The sequence below is a fragment of the Sebastes umbrosus genome, chromosome 10, assembly GCF_015220745.1.
Source record: "Sebastes umbrosus isolate fSebUmb1 chromosome 10, fSebUmb1.pri, whole genome shotgun sequence".
In the NCBI taxonomy this organism is placed as follows: Eukaryota; Metazoa; Chordata; class Actinopteri; order Perciformes; family Sebastidae; genus Sebastes; species Sebastes umbrosus.
In genome coordinates this window covers 12,667,481-12,690,018 of record NC_051278.1, presented here as the reverse complement: position 1 = coordinate 12,690,018, position 22,538 = coordinate 12,667,481, and the positions used below count along the sequence as shown (strand labels likewise).

Sequence of the window (22,538 nt, the reverse complement as noted above, 5' to 3'; positions counted from 1 at the left end):
TGGAGAGGAAAAACTGGCATGGCCATTTTCAAAGTGGTCCCTTGACCTCTGACCTCAAGATATGTGAATGAAATTGGGTTATTTTTGCATAATTTGTTATATATTAACATGATTTTTTTTTGCATTTTATGGCTCACTTTACTGCACCATCTTTACTGTTTTTGTACAAAGTTTAAATTAATGTGATGAAGTAAATAAGTAAAATAACTTAAAATAGCTTAATTAAATTATTTTTTTATGAAAAACATGATCGTGTTTTGTTCTACCTCGGGTAACAGTATCTGAAAAACTAAATCCCTTTTGAGGATTTGTGCAAAGACATCACGTGTAAGACATCTTTATTCAAAATGTTATCTTAAGTTTTACAGTGTGTTATAAACAATAAAGTAAACAGGCTATTAAAGTTTATGCTGAAATCAAAGGCAAACACAAATCTCTTCCTATAAAACCTGAAAACTAAAACCGTTATCATCTTCTCAGTATAAATATTTGCCTAGAGCCAAAACAAGAGTGGAGCAGAGTTGAGTCTCAGTGGAAATAGAAAAGGCACACAAAGTTTGCATTATTCTGCAACGTTGAATATCTACACATGAAAAGGCTTCCCAGGCAACTACTTCTAATATTTAATAATAATTTAGAAATAAACATTTCTTGAAACTAGAGTGATCAAATCATGTCTGAAGGTGAACTGAGACTCAACCTTATATTGTACGGTTATAAAAAATTATAATTTATGTGAACTACCAAACATAAGTCGCATTTTGAACATTGTAAAAAAACAAAAAAACATTTAAGTGATCAGTAGACAGAAGCTTACTATCTATTATCAGAGACATGAGATGATTAGACATACTACACATTTTTAACGTTTATTATTAATTGGAACTTAATCAAATAATAACAGCATAACAATGATAACACTCATCAGTTTACATAATCATACTTTTTTCCACAAAGATTGCCATTACAGTGAATCCAAAAGTGAACTGTAGTCTGACACGGGACATGGTCACAATCTACATTAAGTCTCATGTCCTTACACTGGAGTAAGTAGCACTCACTAGTTGATATTTGTATGTAAAAAAAAAAACAAGAACATTAAAACAAGAAAACTGTTCACTGATCATGTCTGTGTTACTTTTCTTTGGCAAGAACAGCTTTGAAACATCTCGCGGGAGAAACACACAATGGGTCTTTGACATTTTGAGGAGCACAATCCTCTAAAGTAGAAACTTTACATTTTCAGAAAAGCATTTTGCTTTTGTCCACTCAATCCCAGCTGTCTACAGCAGGTGATGGTAAAGACGTCCCCTTTAATTCCTGGGCTGGAACAAGATCTTCACAGTCGCACATTAATAATTGGAGGCTATTGTAGAAGCGGCACAGGCACTTAAAAGACATTGACACTGGCATACAATCTGGTACAATAGTCATGCAGTGATACAACTCGGCCAACATGACCCGTGAGGTAATAATTAACATACTGAAGAGCTGAATGAAGCGTGGTCTACACTGATCCTGCCGCTTTTGCAGCAAAAAGACCCCAGTTTTTAAAACGTTGAATACCCGTGCAACAGAAATAAAAGGGAACCAACTTTAGCATCAGATTGTATATGTACAGTCTTATAGAAATATACACATCTACCAATTAGTCATCTTTTCTACAGTGTTGGTTTGTCTTTAGCTATCAAGCTTGTCCACAGCTTTTGCGGGTGAAGGCAAAGCCATCCAGTTTGCATAAACACTATCATTGGCATATCTTGTAAAGACTGGATTAGTGGCATCATGTCTGTTGAGCGGTACCGGGCTCTTCTCAGGCCAGTTCGGGTATGACATGCCTAAAAACGAGAACATATCATTTTTCTGCACTCAGTGAAAGATAAACAGCGTGCAGACAGTAAGGCTCTCAAATCAAACTCTGTAGTGCCTGTCTCCGAAACAAGTCCGGATTAGACTCTCAGTTATGGCTTTGTATGTGCTACATAAAGTGAAATATCATATAAGGTATTATTTATAGAGTTTTTGTAATATATCAAGGCTATAAGGCCCCTATATTTAAGCTGTAACTGTTCAACAAGCAACATTTTTACTTTGAATCAACGTCACCTGAGAGTTGTGTTCAAAAGCCTTACTGTTTCTCTGTTCAGCATTGTAAAATCATCATAGATCAATAGCTAATATACATTAGAAAGTCAAGAAATTTAAGACAATCTGGAATTTAAAAAACACAGTGAGTGATTGATTCAGCAAGGACCTGTTTCAAATGTCACACACTGTTTCTTCCAATGCAAACAAATAATGGAGTGAAGTGACAATGGAGATGTGATGGAGTGAAAAAAATGAACTATCTACAGATGAAATGCAGACGAAGCACGAGTATGAGCGGTGCCATATAAATTAAAATGAAGGGTATATTCAATATTTACAAATGTGGCATTTTTTTGGTCAGCATTCATGTACATTAGAAGCAGGTCCAAGTAAAACAAAAAAGTCAAGACACAAGATCTTTTTTCACTGAGCCTCTCATTTACGATGAAATGGGAGATATGTCAGCATTAATCAGCAAAAGGCATGCCTAGATCACAGTCACGCACACTTGACTACGGAAAAAGCCAATCACATCTTGCCAAAAAAGAGAGCTTGTGTTGTGTGTCCTGTTTCTAAAATCTAGTAAATGCATGGGAGATTCTACCATAGAGCTTGTTTTCAATCCATGTGGAGGGGAGGGTTCGAGGGAGAGGGGCGTTATTACAGTCCACTAGTGGTGTGTCCTCTTCAGAGAGGGCGTCGTCGTACAGCAGGGCGTCTGCTGGCGTGGACGCCGCCAGGTCCAGGTAATCCTGACAAGAGCAGATGAAGGTGTGATTAGGCTGATTACAGAGAGGCGAGGAATCACAGCAGCGTGTGTTCATGATAAAGAACACACACACATGCAAGGCAGTGACATCTACTGGGGAAATGTGTGCAAATACTTTCTACTCATTACATCCAGTGACATGCCCACTACCTCTATTTGATAACAGGGGAGAGCTGGCCTGCTGTATTCTGGGATGTCTGCATTCCCTTGTCTTTAAATGCTCTATATTTAGCCTCACGTCAACAACAGGGGCCTGACTGGTATGCTCTGTGATTACGCTGCCCAAGCCCACATTTTCGGATTTCTCTTCTAATTATGGTATCTATAATGGTTTGGGACGAGTGACAGACCATACAGTGAAGCAGCGTAACGCAGCGTGTGTGTGTGTGTGTGGCTCTAAACAGTACATGATGTCCACCAGAAATGATATACTGCTCAGTTTGGGCCAGCTGCAAATCCCAAAGGAGTGGAAAGCAAAAGAAATTCTGACTGCCAGATCTCAATGATGCATCACCAAGGTTTTGCCAGTAATTCATGGAAAGAGGCTGATTAATAGCTTCCCCCCCACTGCTCTGCTGTGGAACAATAATGAATAACTTATTATAATGTATTGTATAGCATCGCCATACCCGACTTTTCACCATCATCTTTTCCAGTTCTTTGCTGATGTCTGTGAACGTCTGCCGCTTGTCTGCTTCTTGTTTCCAGCATCTGAGCATGAGGTTATACCTGCAGAGGAAAACGTTTTACAGTGGGTGAGAATAAATATCATTTAATCCTCCCAACAGTTATTTTCCATGGCTGTCCTAATGTTGTGTTGGGGGGTGGGGGGAGTTATAGCACTCAGAGAGAGTGGAGCTCACATTTCCTCTGAGCAGTTCTCTGGTCTCTCCATCCTGTAGCCAGTCTTGAGCAGGTTAAAAAGGCGTTCAGGAGCGATACCTGGGTATGGATTTCCTCCCAGTGTCACTATCTCCCACAACAGCACACCGAAGGACCAGCTGGAAGAAAACACAGGAGCTCATAAGAATATTTCAATAAATAGAGAATGGAATAATCTGCGTAATTGCTTAAAGGAATAGTTCTACATTTTGGGAAACACCCATATTTGCTTTCTTGCCAAGAGTTGGATGAGCAGATCGATGCCACTCTAGTATCTGTGTGTTAAATATGAAGCTACAGCCTGACCAGCTGTTAGCTTAGTTTAGCATAAAGACTGGAAACAGCTTGTCAGGCTCTGTCTGAAGGTAACAAAAACTGCATACCAGCACCTCTAAAGCTCACTAATTAACACATTATGTCTCATTTAATCCATACAAAAACCAAAGTGTAAAAAGACACCTTGTGGTTTTACGAGGGGTGAACTATTTCTTGGTACGGATTCAACAAACGAGATAAAATGTGTTAATTAGTGAGCTTTAGAGGTGCTGGTGAGCAGATTCTGGACATATCCAGGCCAGCTGTTTCCTGCTGTTTCAGTCCTTTATGGTAAACTAAGCTAACCAGCTGCTGATTGTAGCTTCATATTTATCAAACAGATACGAGTGGTGTCATTCTTCTTATCTAAACTCTGCAGGAAGCGACAACTATTTCCTTTAAATGCTGATTGTACTCACACGTCACTTTGTGTTGTGTAAATGTGATCAAACAAGGACTCTATTGCCATCCATTTAACAGGGATACGGCCCTGGAAAACAGAGAGAGAGAGCTTGTTCATTTTTATTATCTTTATTTAAAAGTTTGTGGTAAATACACCAAAATGAGCAGTTTTCTTTACCTTGCTCCTCTTTACATATGAGTCCTCTTCATACACGTCTCTGGAGAGGCCAAAGTCTGAGATCTTCATCTTTCGTCCTTCAGCTACGAGGACATTTCGCGCTGCGAGGTCCCTGTGAACGAGCTGTCGGACCAAAATGCTCGTTTAAAGTGTCTTTCAGTGCTTTCACAACCAAATGACATTTCAACTGCTTACAGTGCACACACTTGAAGTGGCTTTAGCTCTTCCACTTCAACTGAAATTTAAACTACCTTCGCCAAAACGCGTCAACTGACATTTAAACTACGTTCATCTTCTAGTCTTCATATGACAATTCAACTCCTTTCAATGCTTGAACTTCAACTGAATTTCCTTTCAACTGGTTTCAGCCCTCAAACTTAGCTAGAACTTGAACATCTTTCAGCATTTCCATGTGAACTGCTATTTCAGCTTATTTCAGCTTTTGTATTTGGACTGCAACTACAATTGTTTCGGTATTTCAAATGTTTCAACTGCAAAATTTCTGCAGTGAGCACATATGCACGTTTTCTTTTCCTTCTTTTCCAGCTTGTCATATACCTTCATTTCCGCCAGGTATTGCATGCCTCTGGAGATTTGCCATGCGAAGGAGATCAGGTCACCCATGGTGAGCGCCCTGTCGTCTGGGTTCTCCAGGTAGCTGGAGTTTCGGTTGGCGTCCCTGCCCATGTAGCTCGGGCCAACTTTCCGACTCTCACGCAGGAAGTTGCGGAGCGACCCATACTTGGCATACTCCACGATCAGATACAATGGACCTATTCAGAGGAATGCAGCGGTTAGAGTCCATGTGCGGCACACATGCCCTGAAAGAGGATAGCAGGAGGATTGAGGTCTTACCGTCTTGGCTGCACGCTCCATACATCTTGATGACGTGCGGATGGTTGACTTGCTTCAGTAAAGTGAATTCTGACAGCAGGTCACGCAGCTCACTATGGGAGGCGTTTTCTGTCATGGAGGAAAAGAAGGGATCGTAATGATGAAACCATTCATCTCTTCAGACATTCACTTCTCATATATCACCATCACTTCCTCAACTTGTCTGGCCTCTGGCTGGCTTGTCTTACCTTTAAGCATTTTCACAGCCACAGTGGTGTAACCAGCTTTTCCTTTCAGCCTGAACGCTGTTGCCTTGACAACTTTCCCAAACTCCCCTTCTCCCAGAGTCTTGCCAAGTACAAGGTTTTTACGAGGAAACTCCCACTTTGGATCCTCCTGTTTAAAAACATATGAATATTCTTAACTTGTTCAACATACTATGCTGAATAAGTCACAGGCCGAAAGAAGCAGCTTACAGGTATTTTAAAGGTGTCGGTCTCGATGGAGTCCTGCGAGCCCCGGCGTAAGTTGGCAGGGAAGCTGATGGGGTACGCCTGAGCTGGCCGGCGGAAAGTCATCTCAGCAGAGGCGATCGGGGGCTTAGGAGAGTTCTTGTGGTAGCGGTGGATGAAGTATGAGGACAGCAGGATGGAGACGATGAAGGAGAGGAGCAGCGCCGTGGCAATGATGGTCTTACACATGTCGTCACATATCGCCTCTGGAGGAGAGCATGTTGCACAATACTGTTATTTTTCAAGATGGAAGCAATCCATCTCTGGTTCATCTTTGAGATGAAATGAATTAGGACTTCTCGGAAACTTTATTATCGACAGTTCTGTGTGATTTATGACAACTCACCCTCAACATCTTCCTTCTCACAGAAGCATTTCTCAGAGTAGCAGTAGCAGGTTCCATAACCGGCCTGGATCCCGTTCCTCAAGCCTCGTTCATGACCTCCGATAACTGTTTCCTCTTCAGAGAAAAATAAACATGATGCTCATATTGTACAAAATGTATTTTACGTGTTTAAATTTGTGCAGAAATCCACTGGTAAAATAAACAGCAAGGCATGTGTGTCTTACTTGTACAGTCTTGTGGACATATTGATGTATCTTTGCTTTCAACTGCGTCACAAAAGCTATCTGGACATGTCCGCAGGTCAGGGGAGCAGGTCGAGTAATTTTCAGATATTCCTGGAACGTGAACACAAAGGAGAGCAAGTGGGAAAATATTACCAGATGACCAAAAAATGTTGAAGTTTGGCGAGCTTGTCTTGATGTTCGTCTGAATTAAAGTCCTGAAAAGAAAAAGGTGGCAGTTTAAACCACAACACATCACTGTGGTGGCTCTCTTTAGCCATCATATGTTTGTTGTTAGCGCTTGTTTTTATCAAAATTTTCCAAGACCACATTTTCCATGACTCTTGTTGCTTCCTGTTGCAGAAAGGATGTTACTGGGACGGATACACATGCTGGTTCCGGACCATCACATTTGGTTCTAGTTAAATGATTTCTCTAAAGGTCTCATAATTAATATGGACACGATCCAGTGATGTTAAAATGTTATACGATTACAAAAAACACAGCTTATAATTGTTTATCATAAGTGTTCATAAAATAAAATGTACCTTTCTCAGAGCCTTGCCTCCACTGGCATCTCCCTGTCGTCGCCCCCAGGCCTCGGACCGACTCACAGTCTCCTCGCCGTCTGTTTTCTGCACAGGATAGGAACTGCTGGCTCTCCTGACTGGCCTTGTTAGCTATGTGCAACACGTGCCAAAAACACACAACCAAATCTTTAAAAGACATTTGGGAGAAGGGGAAATTTGTTGAAAAGATTCTGCACATGTGTGCCTGCGGTGGCGTTTAGTGAATTAGTTTGGAAGTGAAACATAAAACTGTGTCCTAAATAGCAGCGAGTGATCACGGTATCCAGAGAAAACTGAGCTAACTAATGAAGGATCTTTTGCCTCCAAACATGAACATGCTGTGTGCAGTTTACTAATGTACATTAACACCTTTTTCTTTTATAACCTCATGAAATGTAAAGTGTGTTACAGTCTCACCTAAACCATCCAGTATGATGTGGATCTGAGTGCTGGCCTCCAGCTGTTTGTGCTCCTCCTGGGCTACAACAAGGTACTGCAGGTCCTGGCACTCGGGCCTGCGCAGCGCCTCCGAGTCGTTCACATAGAGCATTCCCCACATCTCGTCCGGGGCCTGGGTGATGCTTATGGCTGTGTAGCAGGACTGCACGTCAGCAGACACGTTCTTATCTGGCACCTCGAGCCGGTACGTGACCCCGAAGCCGTCGAACTGTTGGCAGTTTTCCACACAGACTCTGCCGACCTGAGAGGAGATGGGATGAGAGATTTGAAAGACAGTACAGTAGGTTATTTAAGTGGAAGGTTGGCATAATGCAAACACCTTTATGGAGCGCTGTATTACAGAGATACTGATTAATGAATTAGTCCTGTGATAGACTGGCGACCGGTCCAGGGTGTACCCCACCTTCGCCCAATGTCAGCTGGGATCGGCTCCAGCGGTTACGGATAATGAATGAAAGAATGAATGATTAATGAATTACATGTGTTTCTACTGAGCCAGTAGGTGGCAGTCTCTCAGTATGTTTATGAGTGAGTCAACACTTTTTAAGCTGTTAAAATGGATATATGTTTCATTGCAGCATCAAAACATTGTCACACTTCTGGCCACTTCAGTGACATCGAGGCAGGTACTGGACTGTATATAGTGTGCAGAATGTACTAACATGCTCAGAAGTTTTTACTCTCTGTTGTTTTTTTACTTCCCAGCACAGTTTTTTAGCATCTTTCAACATTGAGGATTTATTTTAGCAAGCCTGAGCTCCTCAGATGGACATCTTTATCATCTTCAAACATGTTGATGTGATGCCTGGCTACAGCTGTGGCTCATTCAGCAGAGAGCTGGATGTGAGTTACTAAAAACATACAAAGGATGCATAACCGACCCGTAAAAAAACAAACCGATCAATGACGTACAAACCGAAACGGTGGACTTGTTGAACCAATAAACACAGGCCTGCTGTGTATTTGATGCGGTGCCAGAGACATAGAAGAGGCAATTATCTAAATATAGGCCTGCTTGACCATTAAGTAGCCTGTCTTATTACATGTATAAAATCATTGTTATGGCCTCATATAATATAGAAATATTATTCATTCATTGATTAAGTTCTTCTTCTCCCTAAAGTGCAAAACAAACTGAACAGAAACCGAAACCGTGGCCCGAAAGCCGCAATACAAATCGAACCGTGGGCTTGTTGAACTGTTAATGTCTACCTATTATTTCACACAGCAGCAGACAAAACAGAGTTAAATAGATTTGTATGATAAGCAGTCATGAGTACCTGAGCATAAAGAGAAGCTCTGCGTGTCAATGTGAACATATGGGTGATGTTGGCGAACTGGATGTGGACGGGTAAGATGGTGACATTGAAGTGCAGCAACACTGTTCCCTCCAGACCGGGGTAGGTGGTGTCATTGACCCGGTAGTCCAGCTGCAGGGTGCGATTCTCAGTCACATACAGGTTCCTCTTCAGGACGAGCTCTAAAGTCACAGGGGGAAACATGAATATGTGGATTAAAAACTATAGTGTTCATAAAAACAGATGATTTGCAGCCACTGGATTACTTACGATATTCGTGGACAGTCTCTCGAATTCCTCCAGCAGCTTTCTTTTCACTGAAGGTGCCTTTAATGTCAAATGTTTCCTTCATCCATGTGTCATTATTGAGTATGGTCCCCACATACTTATTGTGGCTCTGGTCTATGGGATAGATGGGGGTTAAATCCCTGTCAAAGACCAACAAAGTCCCAAAAGAGCCACCCTGAAAAGAGAATTTGTAAAGAAGAACATTCATCAACCAACACTGTGTCTATAAAACAATCAACTGATCAGATCTGCGTCTTATTAGTCTCCTCACCTTTGTCCGATTGAAGCTAATGATAATATCTGCTGTGTCCGTTCCATTCACATACGGTGCGTTATCGTCCTCATCGTTGACAAAAACATCCAGCGAAGTTTCCACCTTGGTGATGAGCGTTTCTGTCCGGACAGTGCAAACGAGCAGGAGTCGGTAGCATTCGCTCTCCTCGCGGTCCAACGCAGCCGTCACCACCAGCTCTGTGGTGGTCTCATTTACAGCAAATGGTGCTGGCGTATCTGCAGACAAGATGGGACAACCGAAATGAGGTGTGTGTTTGTTTAGAGCCACTGTCTGAATGGAATATACTGAGTCAGAGATGGTATGGGTGTGATTTAGGGGATAGTTTGGATGTTTTGAAGTGGGGTTGTATGAGGTACTTCCAGTAGATGACAGTCGGCACACCGCCAGCTTGGAGAAATAGACAGGAGTACCGACACCAGAGCAAAGCAATACAGTGCTGTGGATGGGGGCGGCCGAAAAACGTATTTTAGCGACCTCAAAGAAAGGCTCACCTAAAAAAATCAATATCCGTTTTATGACACTATATTTAGAATATTTTCAGAGCTTTATCTTGCCGTCAGACAGCTCTTTTCTTCTCCTGTCCGACGGGGAATTGAACCGAAAGTGAAACCTATTTATGCTCTCTCCAAAGCCAGTAGGCTCAGATGGCAAAAACAGTATAGATACATTTCACTTTCAGTTAAGTCCGCTGTCCGCATATTCTGGCCAAACATCAGGCTATGCGAAGTAACAAGACAGGAACCCATCGTTGACGCCGAAATGAAACAGAGCAGACACACATGGCAAGAACTGGCAAGAACTGGCAAGGGCAGCACAAGACAGGAGAAAGTGGCGAGGGGTTGTCGGTGGCCTATGTTCAGCAGGGAATAAAGAGGCTTAAGTCAGTAAGTCAAGTAAGTCCACTGTCGGAAAATATTCTAAATATAGCATACACTTAAACGGATATAGATTTTTTTAGGTAAGCCTTTCTTTTAGGTGGCGTTTTTCTACCATCCCCGTCCACATCACTGTATTGCTTTGCTCCTGTGTCTAAGTACCTCATACAACTCCACTTCAAAAACACCCGAACTATCCCTTTAAAGCAAGACTACTAACTTTTGCTGAACAGTTGCCACGGTGACTACAATTGATAGTAATGGAATAATAACATTGGTCAATCAAGGCGTTCTACGGTCTATTTATTTATAACAGACCGTTGCTATGTATAACAGACCGTTGCTATGGGCGCAGTATCGATGTCGGACTCTGGCGGACCGTTTTTGTGTCAAATTATTGCTTTCTTAAGTAAGTAGCTGTGTAAAAAGCGTGATAATGCACAGCTAGCGGGTCACTGTTGTGAAATAAACCCCTTCAGGGCGATGCAGTGGACCCCTCTAGGGGATTATTTCACAACAATGACCGGCTCGCTGTACATTATCCCTTACCTATGTAAAGTTTGCTAACATTTGCCACCATACTGGTCATACCAGACCAAGTACAGCCGTAGCAGCAAAACCCCAGAGTGTATTAAATTGAGCAATTGTGCGTTTTGCTGATATTAATTCACCTGTTCCTTTGTAAGAGGAAGAACGTGTCATTTCTTCTTTTAAATCATTCAAAGTCTGTCTTTAATGTGTCTAACCTGATTCCACATTGTAAGAGATGGTGTAGTTGGGGCAGATGTTGAGTCTGGTGAGGCGTCGGAGTTGCCGTAGAGCGCCGGGGAACCTGTTCTCCATGATGTGGGGGTTGGAAGTGTCTCTGTGCGGGAAGCACAGCTCCTTCATATCCGTCTGAGCACACTGAGGCATCGTGGCGTTGACAAAGTCCAGGGTGACCCGAGGGGAGTTTCTGATGCACTGGGACTTCTTGGGGAAGTTAGGTAACACCATGGCATGCAGGGACAACTTCTTCACGAACAATGAGTGTTGAGCTGATGAGACACACGGCCAAAACAAAAGCGTTTTAATCTCAGACAGTGCTCTTTTTGATGACCAAGCTCTTTTTTTTGCCTGTATGCAATTACATTATCATCCTGAAAGCAGAGACCTGAAGCATTATTAGTATGCAAAGAGGATAAACGTCAAGAAACTGATTTACTCTCATGTGTAGGGGATACCTGGCACTGACATCTATACATTAAAATGCTTGCATCCAACTCACTTAGCGAGGCAAAGTCGCTCTCCTCCAGGGTTTTGTTCAAGGACAGTATTCCAGTGTTGACGTCCAGGCTGAACCAGGAGCTGTAGGTCGTAGGACGTCTGAGGGGGTTCGGCCAGCACAAGTAGAAATGCGGCCATTCTGAGACGCTGTCCAGCATGGCGTGGACCTGCAGGATGGGCGTCCCTGCCAGCTGGCCAACATACACCGTCTCAGTGTACTCATTCTGAGGGAAGTACAGCCCTGTCGCTCCTGAAGAAAGAAGGAATAACCAGATGTTAAAAACCAGGCAGTCAAATCAATCACAGGGGATTCGGTTATATTCAAAAACATTGTGATAACTGGAAATAATGCCTGACAGTACTGCTGAGTGTTATTACAGAGCAGGATAACAGCAGTTATCAGACATCTCTTTAACGGTGGGAACAATACCAACTGACAATGCTGTCTGTCCGGCCACTGAATGGAAATTAACACATACATGGAATATGACAGGTTCAGTTTTTTCCCTCCTCTGACACGTCTTTCATCTCTCCCGGAAATTGAAAGGAGGGCTCGTATGACACTTATGCAGCTCTTTTAATGAATTTCTCATACGGTCAATAACATGTGGTTTCCGATTCTCCTTGTGTTCACCTTGAGAAGTTTAATTACACAGGATAACATGATATGGAGGAGAGATGAATCATTACCTGCCAAGAGGGGTGTGCATGTGTGTTGAGGAAATCCATAAAGAGCTATAGCAGGCTGTGTGTTTTACAGGAAAATGGAGATGCCAGTGTTCCTCCTGTAATTATATCCCTGTTGTGTTCCTCTTTGACGACGGTAGGCGACCATTTAGGGAACGCACTAATGTCATTAGCAAAACTAGATTTTCTATTTCTGTTGGTGCGGTTGAGGCCTCGGCTCTGGTTTCAGACATTGATTTAATTTAGCGGGGGTTGGATGACAGGAGGCCGAGCTGATGGATAAAATGTGGCCGTCCTTCCTGAAGGATGGAGATACACTCAGGGAGGCTGCAGCCCTTTTTATTAAAAGTGTTCCTGAGACAAAAACAAACAGCAGGCCACTTGTTTGTTAATCCTGCCGGGATGATGGGTGTCAGTTTCACGACTCAGATTTTAGGGATGATTTTCCATTTGCTAAATTTACCGCAACAGAATTAGAACCATTCATGCTCATGCTTGAAAAATGTCTTGAGACCTTATCCGGCATATTGTTTTTTGTCATGTAGATCCAGTAGAGGCCACCCAAAATGGTTTTCTTATGGTGCTGCTGTCAAAAAAGCATCCCAACTGCTCGCTACATGTTTTTTCTCATGGATTTGTTCTTATGGGTAGACCTTTTTAAATGTGTTTGCAAGTTTCAAACAGTACAATTAAGACAATATACTTGAAAAGACAACATAGAAGCAAAAGATTGATTGGCAAGGTTAAAAAAATGTGAAAATAATGATACAACAAAATAAAATACATATACAGTCTTTCATAAAAAGCAGACATTGGAATAAGCAATTCATCAATTGTATGTCTCTGTAACTGAGGGACTTCACACTTTTAGACAAATCTGAAAATTCATCCTAGAAAAGAGAAATTATTTTGCAGCAAAGAATGTGATATTTACCCGCAATAAAAATGAGGTCAATTCAATTGGCTGTGTCTGTTTCATGAGTTGCATAACACAGGATATCATTCAAAGTGAATTTGGGATGTTATGAAGCTGCAGATTTTAAACTGGACCAAAGGAGCATGAAAAGATGATCTAACATGTCTTCTTAAGTGAAACAACATTTATTCAATGACATCTGATATCTCTGTGCCTGATGAAAAGCCAATTTGGGATCCAAACATTGCACTTTTCTCTAATGTAATAAAATAGTGTTATGACATGTTGGGAAGCAGAAACAAAATGGTTCAACATGGACGGATAGCCTTACTATAGTAGTATGGTATGGCACCTGTTAAATGTTATGAAAACACTTTAAATGCAACTCTCAGCATCACATGTATACTGTGAATTTACTGGAGTTAACTTCAATAATAATATATAGGAGTTCCAAGAGCAAAATAACAGTGTGGTTGTTTTATGTGAGAAAATATAGGATGTAAAACGCAAAAAGAGTCAAACAATCTCAGTGTGGTTCTCCTTCTGTATACTATACTATAAATGGCCATTAGAGGGAGCCATTATCTTACAGACACAGGCCCAAACAGAGTGGAGAACTTAATCATTATCATAATACATTATTAGACCAATGCCTGTATTAAGTTGATAAAATGCTAACGATCCTGGATTAAATTGTGTCTTTAACAAGCTATAACAATACTCCCTTCAACAGCTCTTTGTTATATAAATGAGGAAATTAATTTAATCCACAGATATTGTACACATGACACCGTCATGAATCAAATAGAGCAGATGACAGCAGCTCTACAAATAAAACTAGTGAGTCCAACATGTTAACTGGTGGGAGCTGAACGTATTTATGAATGCCGGCCTTGGCTCGAAGCCCATTGGCTGCCTGGACCCCACGCAACACAATTTGTTTATATCATTCAAAATTCAATTTCTTTCCAGGACTGAAGCCAACAGAAAGCAAGCAGTTTATATCAAAACTAATTAATTGAATGGATCAAACAGGCCTCTCTTAGCAAAATGGCATCTTTGGTCTGTGAGGCCATGATGAAGATTTTCCAGAAGCATGACTCATTACCTTCCCTAAATGATGCACAAGAATGACGGAAATACAGATAGTAGTAATGACATTTCACCTCTGATGGCCACGCACAGATAATGATTTAAAGAATAAAAGAAGCAGCACAGGTTTTATTTTATGTCTTAGGAAAACTGTAGATGTTCTTTTGACATTTTGACCTAAACGTGAACAATAAGCTGTTTTTGGAACAGCCTTGACCTCCCATAACTCAGAGTGTGTAAACATAACCACCATAAGCGGACCTTTTACAGCCTTCAAACACCTATAAAACTGATGCTAAGCTGCCATATACAGTGTCATTTCTTCAAAAGCCGGAGTAAGTAATTTTGCAAACAAAGCCAGTGTTTGAACAGGAGTACTCTTGTAGCAATCCATGTTTACAATAGATATCATGTACTGCTGAGTGGATCGTGAAATTGAACTCGTACGTCGACGCTTGTCTGGTGAAAAAAAACAACAACTCTCTCATCTATACACGTATGCCTTTGATGATCCTTGAGTTAATTATGGCCCGTGTCAGTTCTGTCTCATATTTTAACAAAGGAAGGACAAAAAGGACAAAAGCTCATCACAAAATCTGAGACCATGTGCTCAGTCAGCCGCAGACCCCAGCGTGTCTAGGACTGGTCAGAGCTGATAGGGTGGGACGCCCTCTCTGTCGTCCCAGACAAAGACAGGAACTCAATTAGCTCAATGCGTGCTTGGGCTGATAGATTTACCAGCTATGAGCTCATGTGCTAGACTAACCAACGGGCTGCTTCTACCTCTGTGAATGTCCCTCTGAGTCCCAATGAAATAAAACGTGGATCTCCCACCCAGACGTCCTCACCGAGCATCCTTGTCAACAACATGGCAGATCAAGGAAAAGTGACCCGGCTGCTGTATGATTTATTCCCTCACCAATCTTGTTGGTAGACTGGAGCTCTTGCGGTGAGAGCTCAGCCCGGTGCCCTTTCTCTCCCAAGGTCAACGTGCGCTGCATCTGTCCCTGTAACGACCCATCATTGGAAAGGCCGTGTATCTGGCAGCAGACCAATCAATAACCGTACTAATCAACAGTGATGCTGATTGTTTTCCGCTGATGAGACAGACGAGGAGAAAGGCTGAAGGCTGCATGTGTGCAATCATCTCCGTTGCACGTAATATGTGGACCCACTTGTTTAGCTGCAGAAATATCACATATACTGTTCATTTCACACAATTTGGCCCATCAATATCCACATTTTCAAATAATCCATCACCTATTACAAATTAGCTGCAGCCAGAAGCATTAAGGAGCATCCACCCAGTTACATCCTGTTGATATAAATACAATGAATATCACTCTGAAACCTATCATGATTACGCCGCTTCCAGAGATGTAACAGTTATGGGAATGGTTCTCTTCGAGGATTCAATTAACTAAAAAGCTGCACATTGAGCTATAATTCCACTTGTGAAAGCTATTATTGATCATAATGTTTGGAAACGTCTCCCTCTTGGTTTCCTGTGCCAGTATGCACGATTGCTTCGTCATATCATACTGGATCCAGAACCTGGATTTAATATAGTCCTGATTGTGACGCTTTCAATCTCAAAACAATGAGGCGTAATGAGGAAAGAAAGTCATTTCCTGTCATGATGACACAGTCATCAAACGTTTCATCAGAGTAATACGATATCTGATATCAGTTTGGGGGAGGTAGTCGGGCTCCAGGTAGATTACTCAGTTTACCGTGATGCATACCGTAACATAATAATCAATTACACCACAATGTAATCCAATTAGCCCTCAGAGAATACAAGAGCTGGGATCCAATGAACCATGTTCACCAGTCATAAAGGAATCTAATAGAACATCTCCTCAGGGGTTAGCTGCAAGTACAAATTCACTTTAAGGATTCCTGTGGGAGTGACAGTGGCATCAAATATTGACCACGTGGTACATCATAGAGCTCCAGACGGAGTTTGACGCAGCAGTCATTAGACTGCTTTGATAAAACATCTCTATCCTCGTCACAGCGGTGGTAAAAAGCCACCAGATTCACTGACAAGTAGACGTTAGCTGCCTGTGGCAAAATACAGTAAAGTCATTTTTAATTGCATAAATTGTTCACTGCTGCATGTTTCATGAAGGTTTATTGTTTACTAGATGACTGATTTTGAGAATGAAGGGCTTTCTGACCAATGTTCATTTCTTATCTCTCTATTTGCTCCTACTAAATTTATCCAGATAAAAGCATCTGTACAACCATTGCCAAGACAAACAGGCCTTTCACCCTTCCAACGTCATGCTAGCGGATCTGTGAGGCTGTACTCATGCACAGCAGTCCTGTGTACAAATGTTAACAACAGTACCATTATGCTAACATGCCCACAATGACTATAATGACACCATGCTAACACCGTGATGTTTAGCAGGTTTAATGGTTACCATGTCTACCATCATAGTTTACTGTGTTAGCAATGCTAACAATATTGTCTGGCTAAAAACTAATAAAAATGACCATGAATTCATTTCAACATATGACTACCAAAAAAAGGAGACAGCATGAATGCCCGTTAACTCTCGTGACATTGAACCACAGAAATTGAACGGACTTCACATTCCAGACGACGTTGCGATGCCATAATTGTTTCACTAAAGTAACACAAAGATTAAACATTAAACAACAGTTGTCCAGCCACCGTATTTTGTATGTAGCTACATACTTCTTAACAAAAACTAACTAAAACTACTGTAAAACTAAAACTAAATATATAAAAACTAAAAATAAACCTTTCTGAAAAACTGAAACTAAACTAGAAAACGTACTCTAAACTAAAACCAAACTAAAATGAAATTGAAAAGTCAAAACAAAAATAAAATAAAAACTAAATTGAAAATTCAAAACTATTATAACCATGGTTACCATGCTAACAGTTGCTAATTAGCACTAAACACAAAGTACAGCTCATTAGTCTTTAGTTTATGCAGGTATTTGGCCACAAACCAACGCATTGAACAAATTAAAAATGTTGACCAATAACGATGGTGTTGGATGACAAGTTAGGGGATTGTTAAAGTCATCAGGATTCATCTTCTGGGGATCATGAATGACAAAATTTCATGGTAATCCAGCCAATATGTTGACAGATACATCAACAGAGCAACTATCCCTAGAGCTACGCTGCTGGCATGGCTAAAAGCAGACATGCATATAGGTATATCTTACAGATATTGCATATTAAACTTTATTGTCATTGTATAAAGAGGTCAGTCATGCAGTGGAAAAAAAACACACAAAATATGTAATGAATCAAATATAAAATGTATTAATTGTGGGTCTCTATTCCCACATTAACAACAGCCTACTACGTGTAGCATTTTTAGCATATTTACTACTTTAAATCCGAGATATCATGCAGTACCTAAACTACAAAGAGCACTGTTGAGATGACTAGTACGTTTAGCTTCTGACTGCTTGTTACAGTGTGTGTCCTCACATCAGGTTTCACAGTGAATCTGATGGATTACAGTATGGAAACAAAGGGAGGGCCGCTGCTTTATAGCAGAGGATGGAGGGCGCTGATCGTCCAGAACAAATGGAAGTGAAGCTCTCAGAGTTTCTGGCCCTGGCAGGTGGTGGAAGTAGTGAAAGGCCGGTTGGAAAAATAACATCCCAACATGTTTACCCACTTCAGTAAAGTGAAGGAGCAAACAAATGGACACAGGGTGAAGCCAGGGTGGGACTGGTGGAGCCGGGGCACGCAGCTACATTATCGCTTTGACAAGAAGCAACGCGGTTTAAATAAAAAAAAAATTAAATGGCAAATCTGTCCCCACAATTGTCACAGCAATTACAATGAATTTACGAATTATATTTTCATGTTTAAAGCTGCAAAATACTACATTCACCTACATCTAGTTTTGCACTGTCACACGACCACGTGGAATCAAATGGGCTGAGCTCGCTCTTTTGTTTCGTTCATTGTTGTAAATGATGGGTCAAACACAGCGCACACCGCCGGGCGACTGGAAAATAACTTGTCAAGGCCCATGTGAAACGAGAGGACTAAATGCCCCGGGGGCGAAATTTCAATCAATGTCTCCTTGTCCTTTCACCACAGCAAATTAGATTCTACCCATGCATGAGAGGGAAGTGTGACCCTGAACTGACTAGAGGATCAGGCGGAGAGCTTTGACAGGTAGGAGCAGCATCCATGAAGCACAAGCAACAGTCCAGAGTTAGAGGTTAAGACTCTCAGCAATGAAAGTAATGATGAAGTGGGTGGTGTCCCTCCATCAGGCATAATATTTAAAAAAACATTGGTCCAGTTTGCTCAAAAACTTAATGGGATGATGTATTTTTGCCAACATTTTGGTGATTAAAAATTGTCCGTCCTGGCAAAAGGAGGAGCTATCAGTCAAAACTTTGAAAGGCTGAAACTGCTGAATCACTGCTCTGATTCTGATCAAACCTGGAGGGATGACGCAACTGACTGTCGCGATAGGTATATAGACAGCATCTTTACTGTTGCATTTAACTAAAATGGGAGGCATTTGTAGTTTTATTGTCCCCTCAGATAAACTAGGAGGGTTGGGGTGAGATGGGTGGAGGGAAGCTGAGGCCAGATATTGTGTGCCACAATTTGTACAAAAATCAATAAACTAAACACCAAAACATATATTGTACCAGTACCATAGACAAGTAATCAAATTATTTATTTTTACTAGTAACAGCTTGGACAGAAAGACACAGAGAGACACACAGAGAAGCAACGCTGTTTACACAATTTAATATAAAAGATAAACTCTCCAGCAAACAACTTGTATCATGATGTTTTCCAATTATCCTGAAAGAGACGTAATGACAGCAAGACTGGAAAAACTGACAAGATTTATAATGCATCCATAGGCAGCACAAGACAGAAGCTTTACTAAATCATATAATGTAATAAGGGGCTAAATCAAATAGCAGCATGTATCAAATGAGATTTATGGGTCTGGTCATTCTCAAGAGGAAAAGATGCTGATGAAAATGATCATTCTAATGCGAGGAGGAGCAGATAAAGAGGCTGCGGACATGGCTTCCTCCTGGATGGTGGCGTCATCACCGGGGATTACCACTTGGTTAAGGTTTCAAAGGTCAGAGGTCAAAGCAGGGTCAAAGCTACAGTAGCAAGGTCACGGTGGAAGATACACGGATCGATGCTTTTATGTGAAAACATCTGTGGTTCTGCGTGATGGATTACACAAAAGTGTCTGTTAAGAGGATTTGGTTAATTAAGGTTTTCACCAGGTTTAGTCACTATTGAGATTCAACTCTGAACATTTTTGGTAACCTTGGCGTTTCTTTAAACTAGTCAAAGTCATGACATCTCAATAGCTAGCCTGCATTTAAAAAAATGCACACCAAAGTCCATGTGCTTCTTCCCGTCATCATAAGTTCAAATCAAAACGAAGCCATGGCTGGAACGTTTCAGTGCCTTGGATCATCTCAAATATAATTGCAAAAAAAACATTTAACTGCAACAAACACCACAATCTCTAACTACATAAGCAAAGAGCCTTTAATTCTCTCTAATTTATTTTGTGAACTGCGTTACTTCTTCTACTTAACTCTACTCGTAAGTGCAGGGCAACACAGGCACATTAAAAAATGCTGATTACTCTTATAGTGAACGCTGATTGCCAATTTCCTTTGTTTGATTACCTCAGCAAGAAACCTAAAACTAATGAGTTACCTGGAAAAGTGATGATGTGAATTACCAAACACTAACTATCTTTTGTTTTTTACTATCTAACCATTCCTTTGATTCTAACAAATGACTTGTATGGTGATGAAAATTCACATAAGAGGTGTGATACAAACAGTGCGGGATGTTTTGAAAAGAAGTAGGAAATGATTCTATTGTTAACGACGTCAACAGTCAGAACATCCTCCAAAAGTGAAAGAAAACCATCAGCTTGAACATAAAGGCTCAAGCAAAATCAATCTGATGTGTCATTTTGAGGGCAGTTAGCGTCCGACGTGCAATCTGAACGGTGTGTGCACTTGTATAACAGGCGATATTTTCCTAAAGAAAACAAACAGCCAGTGTTTGCCCAGAGATAGGAGCAGCTGCTGCACACCTGCCTGCAGCTCGCTTCTTCTCCTCTCTGAACAAGTGTAGGTCTTTTGTTGCAAACACAACAGGGCAGGTGAGGAGGGCCGCGTTTTACGTAGGGTGTAGCTTTCAGCACCCATTTAATTGCCATCACGTCCTTGACATATGAAATTGAACTGTGTTCGTCTATAAATATCAGGGCAAACGCCTGCTTCAGTGGTGGTACACGCAGAACAAAGCAGAGATGGAAATGTGTGCAGGGTGTGTGATGGGAGCATCATATCTACTGTTAGTTTGATGTGGGAATACTTCTCTCAGAGCACTGAGAGCTACACTGTCTGTCACAATGAAAAATAAGCACTACATACAACTGTGGCACCTTAAAATTAATCATTTTAACAACACTGCAGGAAAGTGCTCCCTTGGGCGATTACGTAGGCCTGTAGTTTATTAGTACTGTAAGCCCACTTTTGCAGGCATGAAATAGCACCGACCCATCCACATGAACATTTACACCCTCCTCACATCTCAATCCCACTAAAAGACTGTGATGATAATCTTACTTTTGCACTCCCTGATGAAAGCACTGATAGTAACCTCTGTCACATCCAAAAACAAATTCAGGAATTCAACACTATGGCCTATATTTGTCCAAGCATCACGTTTGACATAGTTGCCACACACTCCTGAGCTATGAGAGACACTTTAAATATAGATGGCATGGGAGGACAGTGTTGGTACAGTTGGGCTGTGGGATTGTGAATGGGATTATAATATTATGATTTGACTCCAGGTTCCAGTGTGCCATATCGAGCATGCATAACAACCAGCGCACAATGCAAGTATCACTTTCTGCAGCATGCATGAGACAGGGCCGGTGGCATTGTGTTCGTGCCATTTCACATACTTCTTGGAAAAAAACTCAATCAGCTTCCAAAATGATGCAATTTAGCAAAGCAATTTAGTTTTTACACATGAGCAGCCAATTTCATGTGTATTTGTCAGTTGCCATCTACACTTCAGGTCCACTGGCTCTGTTTGTTGCAACTCGGAAATCTTTCCCTCTCTGTGTTTATTTCTTGTGTCAGTTTTGCAGACAATCATACATTTTGTGAATTTAAAGTGCATCCCAAGCCAAGCATATTTTAGTCCCTGCTATGTGCACTGGTTTAGTATTTTAATCTTTTATTACTTTTTTATTATTTTAAAGAACTACTGTCTCACACTCAACATGTGAATTTAATGTATGTATGTATGATCCATGTTTTTATGCGTGTATGTACATTGTGAATTTGGTATGTTGTGTGATGCAGTGGCTTGGAGCCCAACACAAATTTCCCTGTGGGACAATAATCTTATCTTAAACCACAAATGATTGCTTTTCTGACTGTCAGGAGAGATGAAGAAGATGCTTTAAACAAAAACTGATGTTGTCAGATTAACAGATAATGTCTCAAAAATGTTAATCTCTGGATTCATATTTGGACTATTTTTTTTTAATTTAATTATTATTATAGCGTTATTTCCCCTTTTTCTTTTTTCATGTAAGCCACTTGGACACATACTCTAGTGCAACATTATATATAAAACTTCCTCTTCATTAGTGAAACAATAGAAGTGTTGATGAATCTTACCTTCCAGCAGAAGAAGAAGCACCACAACGATGTTTCCTCGAGAGAAACCACAACTTGACCCCATATTCGCGAACCATAAGTGAAAGTTTCTGAATGAAAAAATGAGATTCAAAAAAAAGAAAAATAAGATTAAAAAAAAGTTCCTTTGAGTGACGAATTAGTAATAAAAATAAAAAAAAATCAAAGCGTTAAAAGAAATGAAGGCGTTGTATAAACCTGCTCCGGGTTATAGAGAGATGCAATCCTCAGTGTCCCACAGACAAGCTGCTGTGTGCGGCTCCAGAGGCTGCTGCTGCTGGGCGGACTGGCTGGATGACTGGCTCTCTGGTGGGAGGAGGCTCGCTGCTTCACTGCCCTGCTGCTTCACTGCCTCGCTGCTTCCTGCAGCAGCAGCAGGCAGCTCAGCATCTACAGGAAATTTAAGAGCATAATTTAACAGCAGGTCAGTCACCTCATTAACACTCTGCGGGAGAAAAATTATTAACAATTACCATTAAATGGTTCATTTTAAAGACACAGGCGCT

The 22,538-nt window shown here is 41.1% G+C and overlaps 1 protein-coding gene across 2 annotated transcripts; it reads right to left on the bottom strand.

Moving 5' to 3' along the window:
• Positions 1-855: 855 nt before the first annotated feature.
• On the bottom strand, positions 856-22,453 carry ret (ret proto-oncogene receptor tyrosine kinase). Of its 2 annotated transcripts, XM_037781840.1 has the most exons (21): positions 22,231-22,452; positions 22,015-22,103; positions 11,599-11,847; positions 11,078-11,368; positions 9,433-9,671; positions 9,144-9,336; positions 8,856-9,055; positions 7,534-7,816; positions 7,096-7,227; positions 6,551-6,661; positions 6,327-6,440; positions 5,945-6,186; positions 5,717-5,864; positions 5,490-5,597; positions 5,193-5,407; positions 4,635-4,757; positions 4,474-4,544; positions 3,721-3,858; positions 3,487-3,586; positions 2,693-2,840; positions 856-1,838 (listed from the first exon to the last, which is right to left on the bottom strand). In XM_037781840.1, exons 2-21 carry the CDS (start codon positions 22,076-22,078, stop codon positions 1,681-1,683), a joined length of 3,327 nt encoding a protein of 1,108 aa, XP_037637768.1. In that variant the 5' UTR covers positions 22,079-22,103; positions 22,231-22,452; the 3' UTR covers positions 856-1,680. The 2 variants fall into 2 exon arrangements, with proteins under 2 accessions (XP_037637768.1, XP_037637769.1); XM_037781841.1 differs by having other exon boundaries at positions 1,695-2,840; positions 22,231-22,453.
• Between the last annotated feature and the right edge of the window lie 85 nt (positions 22,454-22,538).